The sequence below is a fragment of the Rhipicephalus sanguineus genome, chromosome 10 (genome assembly GCF_013339695.2).
Source record: "Rhipicephalus sanguineus isolate Rsan-2018 chromosome 10, BIME_Rsan_1.4, whole genome shotgun sequence".
Lineage (NCBI taxonomy): Eukaryota > Metazoa > Arthropoda > Arachnida > Ixodida > Ixodidae > Rhipicephalus > Rhipicephalus sanguineus.
In genome coordinates, this window is record NC_051185.1 from 41,398,583 (window position 1) to 41,414,861 (window position 16,279).

The 16,279-nt window shown below is 44.2% G+C and overlaps 1 protein-coding gene across 1 annotated transcript in view; it reads right to left on the reverse strand.

The window, feature by feature from the left end:
• Positions 1-7,782: 7,782 nt before the first annotated feature.
• LOC119371763 (XK-related protein 4) overlaps positions 7,783-16,279 on the reverse strand; it is a 49,053-nt gene continuing 40,556 nt past the window's right edge. Inside the window, exon 5 of the mRNA XM_049419620.1 lies at positions 7,783-8,055. Within this exon, the coding sequence (XP_049275577.1) occupies positions 7,798-8,055 (258 nt within the window). The 3' untranslated portion in view covers positions 7,783-7,797. The remainder of the gene's footprint in view (positions 8,056-16,279) is intronic.

Genomic DNA, 16,279 nt, shown 5'->3' on the forward strand with positions numbered 1-16,279 from the left:
GTTCAGTTCAGTTGCAAATATATGCATAAAATGCTCAAAAAAAAGTGCAGAATTCCATTCACTCGTGAGTGGTGTCAAAGTGGCATGAAAACATTATACCAAACACAGCCAAACAGTTTGATGACCAATGTCATTGTCAACTGACCACTCTAAGTCACACTCATTCAAAATGTGTTTCATGTTATAACAAAATAATCCTAAAATGTGTGTGACACCTACAATTAAAGAACGCGAATGTATGATCACTATTTTAACAATGAATTGCAATCAAAAGCCATAGTTTTGTCTGCATCATCCGAATTGCAATTTTTGACGTTTTGCGCAGCTTTGCCTTCTCTCCTTATTGAAATCCATGCAAGAAACCATTGTCTTATGTGAATGAGAACACGCACTGAAAAAAACTATGCAACTAAACAAAGCATCAAACTTCTGAATAACAAGAAAACACTGCCACTTCAGTATCATGCAGATACCTTGACTGGAGGTGTGCTACATGACTACGTGAGCAGGTGCCAGCATAGTGCTTTGTAAACTGCTCAGATCAAACTATTTGCTCCAACAAAACAGCCACACAACTTTAAAGGCCCGCAGTCAACAGATGTACGGACATACCGAGTGCCATTCAAGACATGCACTATGGAGCTCACAGATGGGACAACGTTTGACTATGCACACTACTGAGATATATCTGAGCACAACAGCGATCAATGTATCTGCCTGTAAACCAGCTCCGCATCACCAAATGGAATGTAATGGAATCACAGATGATGTAATAAAATAAACAAGTGTCGTAAGGAACGTCTCTTGGCTCAGATGGGTCTCTGGCATCACTGCCTCGAATATACACAGCCTGGCATTTACACAATGAATAACGAGCTTTGCGATGCGCTAATATTGAGCTGATAAACTGTCAGCATGCTTATAAATGACAAGAGCTAAACATGAGCACAAGTTTGTTGTCGCATCATCGCAAAGCACTCAACAAGGTTGACCAATAGAATGGCAGGGAACTGTTAGTGTAAACCGTTATGAAGCAGTTTGCTGACTAAAGGACTTGTTATATTCCATTTGTATCTACCATGCATTCAGTAAGCAAATCACATAGCACTTCAGGAATATCATCACAACAAAATGTGTTGTGCTTACTAGAAATAAAAAGAAAAGCATTTGTTGCAAGCAAACCCAGTGTCTGCTCTCACCTTTCAATTTGCAAAAAATTATATGTTCATATGACTAGAAGAAGGAAGATTACAGTACTTACTCAGTGAAATGACTAGCACATTTGAAAGCCAATAAATATTTACAGAAGAAAAGAATACAAAAGTTTGCATTAAGTAGGGTATCCTTCACAGCATCTCACGTATTGCTTTATAGGGAAGCTGAAGTGGTTTTAGAATTCGATAAAACTTCGTGGTTAACAAGAACAGACATTATACAGTAGTCGTAGAAGTTGTGATTTTTTTTCTGCAGTTACTGCAGCAGGAGCTTTAAAGTACACGAAAGAAAAGCTTGTCTCGCCTTGCCCACGCAAGCGTGCCGAAAGTGTGGGCGTGGAAACGAACTAACCAGAACTACATCATCGTCAGTTCCTTTGGCGAAGCCGCACTGTACTCCGACATAATGTTCCCGCCACTCACCGATCCGAACTGCAAGAGCGCCGTTTACGTACCAGAGGCTCAAGTAAGTACAGAGAAGTGGAAATTTCTGCAGCTCAATTACAATAATATCTGCCATATTCACAAACAGTTGAGCGCAATGTGAACAAGCGTCTCTCGTATCTTCAACCGTGGCCTCTGTGACTAGCTGCAGTTGGGCACAGATGACGCAGCACACCGAAGATGACGTCACTGCATTCGCTGAGCATCTCAAGAAGCCCTGTGGCCGCAGCAGCTTTTTTTTTGCCCATAAAATGCAATTTGCGTTCACTTTTGAGAACTCTCACGTTGGTTTTCGAATTCAGCAAGGATCAAACTGTCATTACACACTACAAGGTAGTTTTAAAAAGTACTTCAGCTTCCCTTCACACTTCCTGGTCCTGGTCTGGGGTTTTTCGGCAACTAAGAGGCTTTATTTCTGAGAAATCCGTATGGATTTCCTAGTGGCTTCGTGCTACAAACGGGTGGTTGTCTATTTTCCCTTTCTTAGCAAACAGTGCTAGTTGGATCTCAAGAACAGATGCATTAATTCGCGAAGACAAATGCGAGGAAAAAGATTTCATTGATTCTGCCAGGGGCTCTACGTATAAAACATGTAAAAACGACATCAGTAACAAATACAACATGTGATGACAATAGCATGCCACCTGTCTTACGTACAAATGGTAATGCTTTGCAAATCACTGAGATGTCGAGAGAATTTCCAGGTCAGAATACTCAAGGCCACAATGGTCATAAAATCTTCTGGCAGTGATATGATACCTGTAAAGTACTAATCTAATGAGTTACAATAATGGCACTTTTGTTTTGTTATTAAATTAGCGTGTGCTCTCGCGTTCACATGGTAGTTATTGCACCAGTCCGAGTGAGACACGGATCGAGAATATTCATTCACGAACCACTGCACCACAGATTAGTTTGGCAATTAGTCAAACAACTAGTTCAGCAACTTACTGAACACAGCACATGCAAGCACGACGGGGACAAACATGCGGACCGTTCTTCCGCAGAACTTCAGAGCATGTTTTCTTACACAATATCTGATGACTGCTCGGTAATCTTTACTGGAATGGATTCTGTGTTGGTTAAGTGTGAATACCTTATAGAACACACTTTAATTGTCATGACTAGAGACCGGATTTTAGGCAAATGCCTATTTTGTTCCTTGCGTTCCTATCACGCCATTTTGATATATGAGCATGAATTAGAGGTTAAGAAGAGTTTTTATAGCATTTTTATAGTGCCTATAAATGCCTATATTTGGCGTTCGTGCCTAAATGCCTGTAAGTGCTTATAAATGCCTATTTTCAAGATTAGCGCTTGTATGAACGCTATTTAACTTCAAGTTGCGCTCCCGGGTGCTGTTTGAGACCCTTATTCATGTTACTGCATAAGATTGACTGTTGGGAACTATGGGGTTCAACCTAGTCCTCTAGTTCAACCAACCAACAACCACTAGTAGCAGTGAAGCGGGACACGCCGGCGAGCATTCGCCGCCGCGCTGACATGGCCCGAGTGGTTGGCGAATACGAAACCGCAGAGAGCCCTCAGCGGAAAGGAGAGTGAAGAGCTAAAAAAGAAAGAAAAATGTGATGTGCACGCAGCTTTTGTTTTGTTTGTAATTTACGTTTTAAGGTGTTCACTGTAGTAGCGTAGCCAGAAATCTTCTTCGGGGGGGGGGGGGACAACTATACCTTATATATGTTTGTGCATGTGTTTGTATGTGAGCGTATATATATACACTTGCAAAACTGAAAAGTTTCGGGGGACGGGGGAGGTTGACCCCCCCCCCCCCCACCTCCCCGGCTGGCTACGCCAGTGGTTCACTGCCCGGGAAAAATTGGCTCTACGCAATTCGACCCGGCCAATAGGAGGAATCCCTCTCTTCTGGTCTTTTAGCAATCTGGCCGTCTGCTCCTGCTCTGCACTTGTCAGTCATGCCAGAAAGACACTCAGGAGTGTCTTGATTCGACAGTGGACACATGACTCACTCTGCAGAACACGGGAGTGCGAACCGTGCGGGACAAAGCATGCTATGTTCAAATGTTGGCGCCTTTGTGCCATCTTAAGCAATAACATTTCTGTTTTCCTGTCGTAGATAGAAGTCGCGCACGTCTTTGTTTGAAGTTATTTGCATTTATGTGAAAATTTATTGTGCCTATATTTACGATTTTGGAAGCCTAAAAATTGTATTGCCTGCATATTTTTGGCGCCTAAAACGAGCTTTTTTAGTGCCTGAAAATCCGGCCTCTAGTCATGACAATGCCACTGTCGCACCCCATAAGTAGATGCTGCGGCAAAAGTCAATGCCAAACCGCAAGCATGTGAAAAAAATCTGTCCTATGCAGTTTCCACTTGGTAAAATCGCATTGGCTTACATTTAATTTGGTTGCAAGCAACTAAGCCTGGAAAATTTGGCAACCAATAGTACACGGAATTATTAGACATTAAGCACACAACCAGAGCTTTCGTTATCGTAGTATATTCTACATTAACGTATTTACTTGATCGTAACGCAACCACAATCCGCTTTTTTCACGACGCCCCGGCGCATGCGCTCTCCCCTGGCGGAAAAGTCACGAAACGTCTCCTCATCTCGGAGGCTTTACTTCTGGCAATACCGGTTTCCCGGCCCCTACCAAACCCCTACCAAAACGGCAGAGGGCAGCACAGGAAAATGAAAGAGGCGGATTGTAGTGCGAGGGGTGCCATTTCATTGCGTCCAGGAAGAAAAAATAGTATTTCGGTATTCAACAGTAACGCGAGGGTCGACTTTAGGTAGCGAAAATCTGGCAAAAAACTCGCATTGCATTCGAGTAAATATGGTAAAAATCAATAATTTGTGAAAGACAAATGGCATATTGTGAAAGGAGTACGACATGTCTGCAAGCGGCGGGAGACCCTGTCACTCAAACATATTTGTAGCAGAACGTGCCAGCACAAAATGTGTAACAGCAGTTCACAAAAGAAGTAAGCTTACACTCGAATGTAAACAGAAACGGCAGTAGAAGGCAATGACAAGCTCAAAAGTGACACATTAACTTTAAAAACATCAAACATGAAAAAATGGCATGTGCTGTCCACGATAAAAATGTCAAAACCTTGTCGAGAAAAAGAAAAAATGCAGTATTGGAAACGTGCCTTGCTTAAGCCAAAGATACAGAATAGAATACGTGTTCTTTTGCTGCTAGCCTGCACTTATCAAGAACTAAGCACCAAATGCTATACATAAGCAATTTTTACTGACCCAGCTTCATTAGCATTTGCCCTATAATGATCAATACAGTTACTGTGTATTAAAGTACACTGCTGTTAATTAGCCATGCTAACAGAAGCCTCAGTCAACATGATGCGGAAAGCCAGCCAATGCATCACGAAACCACAAAGCATTTGCTTGTCAACATGGTACATGCAGAACAATGACCATACAATCTATACTACCTTATAAATTAAAGTTAAAATTACAAAGCGAAACCATTAGTATGTGAAGAATAGCAGCCTAGTTATGAGCACAACCATATGCAAAAATAGCCGTTCTTATTTTAGTGCTCTCTCGGCAAGTCAAGGCTGAAAACTAAATTACTTTAACGGAACCTAATGTAGCAACCTATGCTAAAGACTTAGTTCATGAAGGCAGAAAAACAGTGGACACGTCGCAAATTACCTTGTTCTAGTTAGCTTGCTCACAAAACACTTTGAGCAGCCTTAAAAAATTGTGACATCTTTGCTATGGTGATGTATGAATAAGAGAACATTTTATGTTCCAAGCGGCAAGCAAATGACCAAACTAACTCAATGCATCTCAGTTCAGTGATTGCTTGGATGATTAATGGGAAATCGTGAGGATCGAATGAAGCCAGTCATAGCATTCCCACAGATTCAAAGTCGTCTTTTCAGGCACAGCCCGAATGCAGCAATCATGGAATTCACAGTTTGCCAGTCATCAGTCATCAATTACGCGTAATGGCCGTAAAGAAATCACGCAAATCAATTTTCCTGAAACTTACGCTTTCCTGAATGTTTCTGACTTCAATGAATGTTACACTGCCAATACACCCCAAGGCGTTTCAAATTTAGGCCCTCAGAAAGAACTCAATAGTACAAGGAGCGACTGCTGTAGAATTGGAAGCAACTGAAGTGTTACATATAAACTGCAGTCATCTCAAAAGTGCACCTTTGATACTGGCACCCAAAACATTTATCTACTTTTAAAAACTGGTCAGAATGTCATCCCCATGTCTGTGATAGCATTAATTCACCTCTAAGTACAGTCAGCTTCAAAAGTACTCGGGCCATGAGCTCTCGGAAAACATCAATTCTGAATGGCTGGCAACTGTTTGCCTTACATTTTTTATGATGCTTCACTGTTTGCATATGCCACTGATGGCCCCCAAACATGAATACCATGCCTGCACGTCTTTTCCTGAGGCCCCACAGTAGATAACCCTTTGATGCCAAATTTACACGTTTTAGGCTTATAATGTACTTGAATGGTCTCGTTCAAACAGTTCTGGAAGCGGAAGTAAGGTGTTACAGGCAAAAATTTGTACCATGCAATGCGCGTTAACACTCAGTGATCAGCACCATGCCCGTTAAATCCGCACAAGTTTATATTGGCTGTTATCGCAACTCAATGCGCGACATACGACGTGTAGCACCACAAAGGTTTGCACCAGCTTAATATCTTTTTGGTGCCAGGATACAAAATAAGAGTGAAGGACTTGTCCAAATCGCACTCAGCTGCATTGAGCACTCAGTCCCACCTAACAGTAATTGCTTATGCTTTATACATGTTTGGCCCTGTTACCCTTGCGAGCAAGTTGTACCCTGGTTATCTTTTAGTCTCACAAAATGGCAGTTGCATATGGCGCTATTTAGCTATATAATAAAGTCTGTCACTACTCTTGGAAATACAGCATTTACGTCACGGTAAATCTTTCGAGATGGCTCAAACTACGACTCAGAACAAGATAACCAAGCCCACTCATGCACTTATCACCTTGAAACTAACCTTACCACACATGTCGCAGGCACCAACACAAACACGTTCTTAACAGCTGAAACAAGATGTCCTCATTGTGATACATTTGAAAAAATTGGTCCAGCTCATCCCTAGGTCAGGAATTGAAAGTAATTGAGTGGTTGCGAGAAATTTGCAAGAAAACTAGGTTCAACTATGCTTCCTAACAGAATCCCATCATAGATTCTAAATAGAACACCACGCTGTCAAAACGCATAAGTAACCTAAATCTGCAAATCAAAGCTTGTCATTTTTACGTCGTCAGAGTGGTTGCAGCGAATGTGAGTACTGCCTCAGAGGAACAAGCCTCTTCCTGAATAATCAGTACTAGTTATATTATGTCCCTGTAGTCTGACAAATCAGTGTAGGCTGCTGTCAGCATGCGCAGAGCAAAAGTTTCTTAAGTGGCTGAGCAGTTTTACAAGTTGTGTGCAGTATTAGTACTTCTAGTGCTTGGCAACTAAGTGGACAACCCTACAACTTCGTAGTTGAGCACAGTTTCCAAAATTCTTTGTAACTGCTAAGCCAACTTAACGCATTTTTTCTTTGCTGCACTGCTTTCACTGGCTGAAATAACGCACAACGCTGGCTTTCAGGTTGAACCACACTTAAAAGGTAGCAGCGCGGCATGTACACTAACTAGAAAATCACGTCACGATGACAAAGGCACTGCGGATGTCGTACTCCCCCTTTACGTTAGCTAACTGGAATCTCTCTTTCCTCAGCTCAATGTCTATCTAGATTTGAGTTATACGCACAACCTATTCATTCGCAAGCAATCATAATCTCCAACCGCGCCAGCCTTCTTCCAAAGCGCAGCCAATAATCTCATCGGCAAATGTCACTACATCATCCTGCTGGGGGCAGCTTTGTGCTTTCGTAATTTCTCACTTGTTCCACAAGACCTTGACCTGTATCTTTACCTTGACGGGTGAGTCAGAACAACTTTTTGTTGTGCGGTCAACACCAGATTTTGCGCACTCAAGATTTCAGAGCACGCCTACAAAGTTCTTTCCCACATGACTGGCTAACTTGCGTGCAAATCGTGCGGCGGTTACGGAGGGATTGCAGAGCTGTTCCTCCCTCTTTGGGGGGGGGGGGGGGGGGGGGCTGTGCCGTGTGTCAGACGGCGGTCACCTTGAATCCTGGAATGGAACACGGCGAGTCGCCCCTCTCAAAGGACAACGTCTCTGATGAGTCACCATTGGGAACGGTGTCGGCGAGGCAGTTGCGGGGCGGCGAATTGTGTTCCGCGTTTGGCGTGTCCACCGGCGAGTCCTCTAACACGTCGGAGATGCAGCTGCTGTGCATGTTTAGTTCTTGCATTTCGGGCTGCACAACGCTGGAGGCATTCGGGTGCAGCAGAAGGTAGTAAACGACCTGCGATGAAGGGATGCCGAGAATTGAACCTGTTAGGACTCTTCTTAGGATTGCGTCTGGTGTTCCATTGCTTATCACAAACGAATGTCGCCGAAATGCGTTAAAGAGAAAACGACACGAAAATTTTCAGTTGTCTTTTTTTTTTGTGTCGAATGAAAGGCCAAGCCTTCAAGAGCCTAGAAAATGTACTGGTAAGGGTGAGTGCACACTGAAAAATTATTACAATATGTTTATAACAGCTAGTTGCGGTTCCTACAAGGGGTGTGCGAATATTCAAACTTTCGAATATTTTTCTTATGGTGTTCGCTATTCCTTTAGATATGCACCGGAATTTTACAATTCGAAGTACCCAAACTTCTCGGAAATGAAGATAACGGTTTCATTCGCTTTAAATCAAATCACAGCGCTTGTAAATGATGTGCGCAAACCCAATTGCGTCTGCATGTATTGTTACAAGATCTTTTAAAACTATGGCATGTCGCTATGTTGATGGTCAGAAGAAAAGAAAGAGGTGTGCGCAATGCACCCTCATAAAAAGTAAAACTTATTCTGCTGGCAATTCCTTTCCTTCAGTGATCCAGTTTTGCTCGCTTTAAGGTCACTTCTGGATACACCTCAATCGTGTGCCGTTTCAAGGACAGTTACCTTGACAAGCTCTGTCTACACTGAGCTTCTTGAGAATGCCTGCAAGCTTGTCATCGAGATCTGGATATTTCATAATTTTTCGGCCTGTACAAACGTTTCCTGGTCGACATATGCAGCTGAAGGTTCCCTTCCTTTGTTTGCACCATTCAAGAACACAGGTTTCGGGCATGCAGAATAGACGCGACGTAGCTGTCCTTAGCGTGCGAAACAACTCTCCTTTGAAATGAGCGTTCATAATGAAAGGGGCATGTCACGATTTCCACTTCGCTGGGAACAAATCTGAAGCAGACAGACCGTAATGAAGCACAAAATGAGCCTGTGCCGACTAACTTCAAAATGCATTCCATCACCATTTTGTGATGGCGATGTCACTGCAACTGCCACTGCTAATGTCATGAACATAGTTTTGGTTTTGCACTCAATAGACTTGTTTTGCTAAACAACCTTTCTGAATAATATCTTGGCACCGCGACATCAGCCAGCAGTATGAAATTCATAAGTATCACCCGAAAAACGAAGTAATATCAAGTTATCCAGGCTCGTGGCAATACTGTATGTTACGTCACCAGCGACAGCTAGAATACGCGACAGCAGCACAGTCTCGCCAGTACAGCGCGCTGCCACCAGGTCTGCAGGCAACCATGCAAAAGGCACTGTTTTCTTTTTGGTCATGTTTTGCACTACATCTTAATGAGAAAGTGCTATTTGGCCAGATTTGCGAAAGCGCACACTCGTCTGGCGTCTGCAAAAGCTGTGTGCGGAAAACACATGTCCCACCGGAACTGGTGCTGGCACCACATAAACCACTCAGAGCCGCGGAGTAGAAGAGGGAAACCCGCGCAGCAGATGAGGAACTCCCCGACTCGAAGAGAGCGCACCCTTGTTTACCATATCAGTTGGGCCTCCACAGAAGTTGAAGGAGGAGGAGAGGTTGAGGAAATAGCGTCTTTTCCTTTCACGTGTTAAGTGCTGTCGACACCACTTTGGATGTGCCAAATCATGTAAATAAACGCAATCTGGCCTTTGCATCGCCTCATCCTTTATAGGACAACTAGGGAACACCACTTAGCAGCACTCCTCCAGCGTATTCACCGACCTAGCCAAAAGAAATGCTATCACGTTCCCATCTCACAAGAATATGCTTAGGGATCCTCTGCAACTTTTTTCTCTAATTTCACTTTGAAGTATTCAAAAAATATTCGAGAAATATTCAAAAAATATTCCATTCAATTTGCACTGAAACTTTAATATTCGAATTTGCTTCGCACCCAAAATTTTGCTATTCGCACAGCTCTAGTTCCTACTGTACCCTAAATGTCACAACAAGGCATGAGCGTCTTGTCACCTACTCGCGCAAAATATCACGACTTTTCCACGGCCACTCTGCTTCGTGGCTCCGGTGGTGACGCACAGGCCGCCATTTCGTATGTTTTGGTACCGGACGTTATCGCAACTAGCCATGCTGGAGAGTGAAGTCACCAGAATTGACAATGTAGCCCAGCTTCACGCTAGTGTTGATGTCAGTGGGTATGCCATGCGAAAATTGCCTTTAATGTCATAATAATATATTTATCACCATTTACTGAGCTTCACACTTGCTATATACAGATTTGTATGACGGAGTAAACTTGACTTCGAAAATTGGCGTCAGTACCCCTTTAACCAACAGCCCACTGTGAAGCTTCGGGGCCACCCTCGGCACCGACATAGAGCGGTGAAATTAAGACAACCGCAAAATTGAGAAACCTTACCAGAGAGACTATGCCCATGCAGAAGCTGCACAAGCTTCCCAGGAGTGCGGATGTCTCGTACCAGGGGCTGCCCTGCTTGTAGTGGTACCACAGTCCGAGCAGAAGAGTGTTCTCGACGAAGGTGAAGGCGTAGAAGAAGGCGTAACGGAACCGGCGGTTTCCGGGTGCCAGGTCGATGAAGCAGGTAATGTATATGAACGCCAGCACCGCCTTGAAGCCGAGTTTGTCACACCTGAAGAGAACATTTTTAAAGATTTCAGTTAGTTCCACGTCGTGAATACCATCAGAATAATGTGAATATACTGTGAAGCTGTAAGCGCGCGAGTGTAGGTGATTGGCTAGCGAGGTCACGTGGTGCCGTAAATCCACCGCTAGATTTGAAATATACTCGCGTACACATTTTGAGCATCATCATCACTTAGCTTTATTTATTTCTTTATTCAGAACCCCCTCTGCTCACGCGACTTGCGCAGCTACTACTACTACTACTACTACTACTACTACTACTACTACTACTACTACTACTGCTACTACTACTGCTACTATGATGACGACAGCACAGGGTAGGTTAAGACGGCTTCGCTGTAAAAGTAAGAGAAAGAAAAATCGTTGCCATACATTACAAGTAATGCTATCTTGATTACTGTCATTAAATTCACAGTGCATAACTGGCGAGAAAGGAAACACTGGTGTTTTAGTTTATCAATTTGCATGCCAACAGCCTGTAGTACTGTTGCTGCTGTTAAGCCCTATTATCAAGTCGCTATCAACTCCTGGTGATGTTACAAGTATTATATGAATGCCAGTGAGATCTTCCAAGTTCCTTAAGCTCCCCGACACATTTCCCTGTGATTCTAGGAACACCACAATATCATCTTGTGCCCAGGTGACCTCGCTTTCTCTTATTTTTCACATTGGTTAGCATTAACTTACGCTCTACTGAACCAACAGCTCCCGTGACATAACCCACATAAGAAATATTTACGTTCATGGCTTTCACTTCAAAAGAACATTCACGATTATCCTTCATGACTGAGATTGACGGGTGTAAAATGTGAGGAGTAGTCTGACGAGAGAACTGCACAAAAAAGGAGAGCATCTTTTACATCCAATTGTTTCATTAAATCACTTTTGCCCTTGAAACCATGAGAACGGCACCAACGAGCCCAATGAACCGGTAATAACAGAATGAAAATAAGAGAATGAAACAAGAACCATGATAATGTCCTATATGTTCTCATTGCATGCGACATGAATGTGGCAAGGCTCCACAGCACCTACTTTCCACATGAGATGAATATAAGATACTGTTATAACTGTTTGCATACTGCTATAACTGTTATATGTAAATGCATACTGTTATACAGCATACTGTTATGACTGTTCGATATATAATGATTGCTGGGGTTTAACGCCCCAAAACCACAATATGATTATGAGAGACACCGTAGTGGAGGGCTCCGGAAATTTCTACCACTTCGGGTTCTTTTAATGTGCACCTAAATCTAATAAGCACACGGGCCTCCAGCATTTCACCTCCACTGAAATGCAGCCGCCATGGCCGGGATTCGATCCCGCGACCTGCGAGTCAGCAGTCAAGCACCATAACCACAACACCACCACAGCGAGTCACATGAGATGAAGGGGAGTGCGCTGGCATCTCTTATGATTGGGCATTGTTTGGCTTTCTCTCCAGTATGTGCAGCTTTTAAAACGACATTGGCATCATAGAGAGCAGAACCCCAATGTTGTTCGCTTATTTCTAATAGCTCACTTTCCCATAGAAACACACGTTCATTTCGCTAGTTTTCGGTGGAAAACTTGAACTTCTCGGCAAATTTCAACACATATTACAACTCACTGGTGTGCCAAATGTAACGTTTAAACAAGGGACAACAAACTTCTATTTCGTTACATGCGTAGTATCTACATTAATGTCCCTAGAGTTTTTCCTTTTACCTAAGTACCGACAACTGCCTCCTTTCCCGGCCCTCTCTCACGTGCAGCCGGCGTCTGCCAACATTTTCTTCCTAACTTGGAAGATTTACAAAGCCACGTACATCTAAGTACATTAGCCACGCATCTTTCAGCGAACAATATGCTAACGTGACGCGCCTTTCTTCTCCCGCCAACCACCCCGTCATTAGTGAGAGGGGGACGCGTTTCACCAGGTGCTTGAAAAGCATTAGGAAGAACATGGCTACCGAAAACGAGCGTTAGCCAATGAGATTCGTCGGCAGCGCTTCAATGGTTGTCGGTACTTAAGAAAGAAGAGGGAAAAATCTAGGGACTTTAATCTACATTAGCAGTGAAAAAGTACTTATGGTTTGAACAGGAACCAACAAGCACGATTCTTTCCACAGATGAATGACAGGCGCGTTGCCGTGCTGGGGGTGAAGCTTGTACTTGTTCTTATGTTGCACAAGACCATGGAATATCTTACGTCACTACATGGCCGCAGTGCCTGCAAGCTGTGCGAATCCTGGCTACTCACCTGCCCTTGCACTGGCCTGTGCGCCATTGTACTGGGGGTGGAGCTTGTATTTATTCTTAGGTTGTAACAGACTATAGAATATCTTAGTTCACTACAAGGCCGCGGGGCCTGCAAGCTGTGCCAATCATGGCTACTCACCTGCCCTTGTACTGGCCTATGTGCCGCTGTACTGGGGGTGGAGCTTATATTTATTCTTAGGTTGTAACGCACTATAGAATATCTTAGTTCACTACAAGGCCGCGGGGCCTGCAAGCTGTGCCAATCATGGCTACTCACCTGCCCATGTACTGGCCTATGTGCCGCTGTACTGGGGGTGGAGCTTATATTTATTCTTAGGCTGTAACAGACTATAGAATATCTTAGGGGCCGCGGGGCCTGCAAACTGTGCCAATCGTGGCTACTCACCTGCCCTTGTACTGGCCTATGTGCCACTGTACCGCGGGTGGAGCTTGTGTTTATTCTTAGGTTGTAACCGACTATAGAATATCTTGCGTCACTACAAGGCTGTGGTGCCTGTAAGCTGTGCCAATCCCAACTACTCACCTGCCCTTCTACTGACCTATTTGCCGCTGTACTAGGGGTGGAGCTTGTAGTTATTCTTAGGTTGTAACCAACTATAGAATATCTGACATCACTACAAGGTCCCGGTGCCTGCAGCTGTATCAATCCCAGCTGCTCACCTGCTCTGGTACTGCCTGATGCACACAAACTTGATGAGCCAGGCATACATGAGCAGCCAGCGAATGCCACAGACAAGCAGTGTCCACCAGCGGAACACCGACGAGAACAGGGCGAGAGCGGTCAGCCGGGGCATGAGCACCATCAGGCGCCAGCAGTACAAGACCACCGTGCCAGGCCATGAGACATTGGGCGAGTCCTTGAGTGAGTGACGCAGAGTCCGCACGTAGGCCACCAGCGACCAGGCCGCCGACCCGACACCAATTCCCATCGACGCCACCTGCACGAGCACTGTGAGGCACAGAAAGCGGTTAGCAGTGCACACTCACTGATCGGTGGGCTCGTTTCTGTTAGACCCACTCAAACAAAACAGATAATGACGCCAAGGCTTCGTTATCTGCTGCTTTCATATGGCTGTGTATATATAATTAAAGGAACCTCACCCTACAAGATCCTGCCATACTAGCTCATCTGGAAGTAATTTACGAACTAATGCATGAGATGTTATTCATAGGTAGCTCCCGCTACCTGTCCAAATCTGAAACAAGGCAGACACGTTATAAACGTCCCCAACCACCTCAAAGCTACCGTATTAATACCCACTGTTTTAAAGGAGTACTGACACAAACTCTAACTTTTTTCGGATTGTTGTGCTAAATAAAAGCACTGGTGTCCAGAACCCTAAAAAGAGTACTCTGGTGCCTGGGAATGCAACCAATCTATTTTTAATACCGCTACCTTAAATAAACCCTTTCGGCTTCGATACCAAGGGGGCGGCTTCTCACTACGTATCACCGCAGTGTGACATCACGGGGAGACAGCAACTCGCGACATACTAGCGGCAAATCTATCACCTGCTCATGGTGGACATAAACAACGATTAGCGAAATGTCATCCAGCGACCTCGGCAGCGATTTCAGCGATTTAGGCTGCATGCAGGACACAGAGCACGCAAACTCAGTGAAACTGTGTTGACTCGTCAGGATAATGTCCATTGCGATGGGGCTGGCTTGCAGATGCGAAGCGACGAAAACTCTATGATCAAAGTAAAATACTTTATACATGTTGTCTGATTCCACTGTGTGGAGAGCGCTAACACTGCATACCAAGCAAACAAAAAATGCCCCTTTTGAGATGTCTGAAAATCGTGTCAGTACTCCTTTAAATGTTTATTCGTTGAGCTCGCAACTACAGATTGGGACAACTGTAGTAGTTGCAAGTTGTCCTTAGACCAACAATAGAATACTTTTTTGCAATCCGATGAAACTCACTTACCCATTTCGCAAATACGACTCATATGCCTTATTTCATTGCGTTGCAAGTACCACTAACCCTTATTATTTGATGTTCTTGGTTTCTTTTAAATCAATTTCTTCTTTTGTAGAAATTGTATAACGTATGTAAATTAAAAAATTAGCGCAGCTTGCACTAAGTCGCACAAGGCTGCGCAAAGCAGAACCGGTGGGCACCTGGCTTGTTCTGGCTTGGCTAGGCTTTAAGCCTCTCTCTTTCACACCTCTTGCGATACCATACTATACATGGCTATGTTTGCTCTCCTTTCCTTTTTAGAGCGCAGCTCTTAGGCGCCTGTTCCAGCGTTGAGCAGTGTAGGCGGCATAACCAATACAGCGAACGACGATGAAAGAGAGCGAATGTCAAGTCTGTCGATATCACGAGCCACTGAACCTCGCTTTCCTCCTCTGTCATGTGCACTGGCCCCTCGGTTGGAGCTCGTGCACATGCAGGGCTGGAACGTGCACTGTGGCTGGCTTCGCTTGTCATAATGGAGCTGTCAACGTTTCGCTCGGTTCATGACGCCTGCGATGCACAGAGTGGTGCGCTCAGAACTCGAGTGCTGGTAATTTCCGAGGCAATATGTAAAGAATGTTACATTGCCACCTGTTACATTGCCACATGTTACATTGCGCCTAGCCAAAACTTCAAACAGAGTTGGCGTTGCTCCAACACGAAGCTGCGCTCAGAATTCCCATTAGGCAGTATTGTAATCGCCGGTCAATCTTTTGGTCTCTATTTATATTTCTTTCTTTCTCTCTGTCTATTTCTTTCCCTTTCTTGCTCTTTCTTTCTTTCTTTTTCTTCCTTTTCTTTCAATCTCTCTCTCTCTATTGCTCGCTTCCTCTTTGTTTTCTCTCCTTCTCTAACTATTTTTCTCTCTTTCTCTTTCTGTCTTCCCTTTCTTTCTCTTTCTTCCATGCTATGCTATACGCTCTTCCCTCCTCCTTTCCCTGCTAATCACTGTCACATCTCTCCATCTCACCCTCAATTCCCTTTCCCACACCCTTGCTATAATATACTATATGAGGCTATGCTGAGCTCTACCAGCGTGCCTAGATAGGCCAGTAGTTACGAGGCTCGCTCACCTTTGAATGGTGGGTACACGGGTTTGAATCTCGCCTCAGCACAAAATTTTTTTCGCCAGAAATTTCTTTTTTTTCATCTCTCTCTTTCTTTCTCTCCCTCTGTACTCGTTCCCTCGCCTATCAGAGTTATAGCCTCCCACGCTGTACAATTGGCACATGTTCTCACAGCAAAGCAAAAGAGGAAGGAGAGAACGAAGGTGAAGAAAAGGATGAAGAGAGCGCGTGTCAGTTCGTGGTGACGATAATTCTCTATCTACGACACACAGCAAACCTCG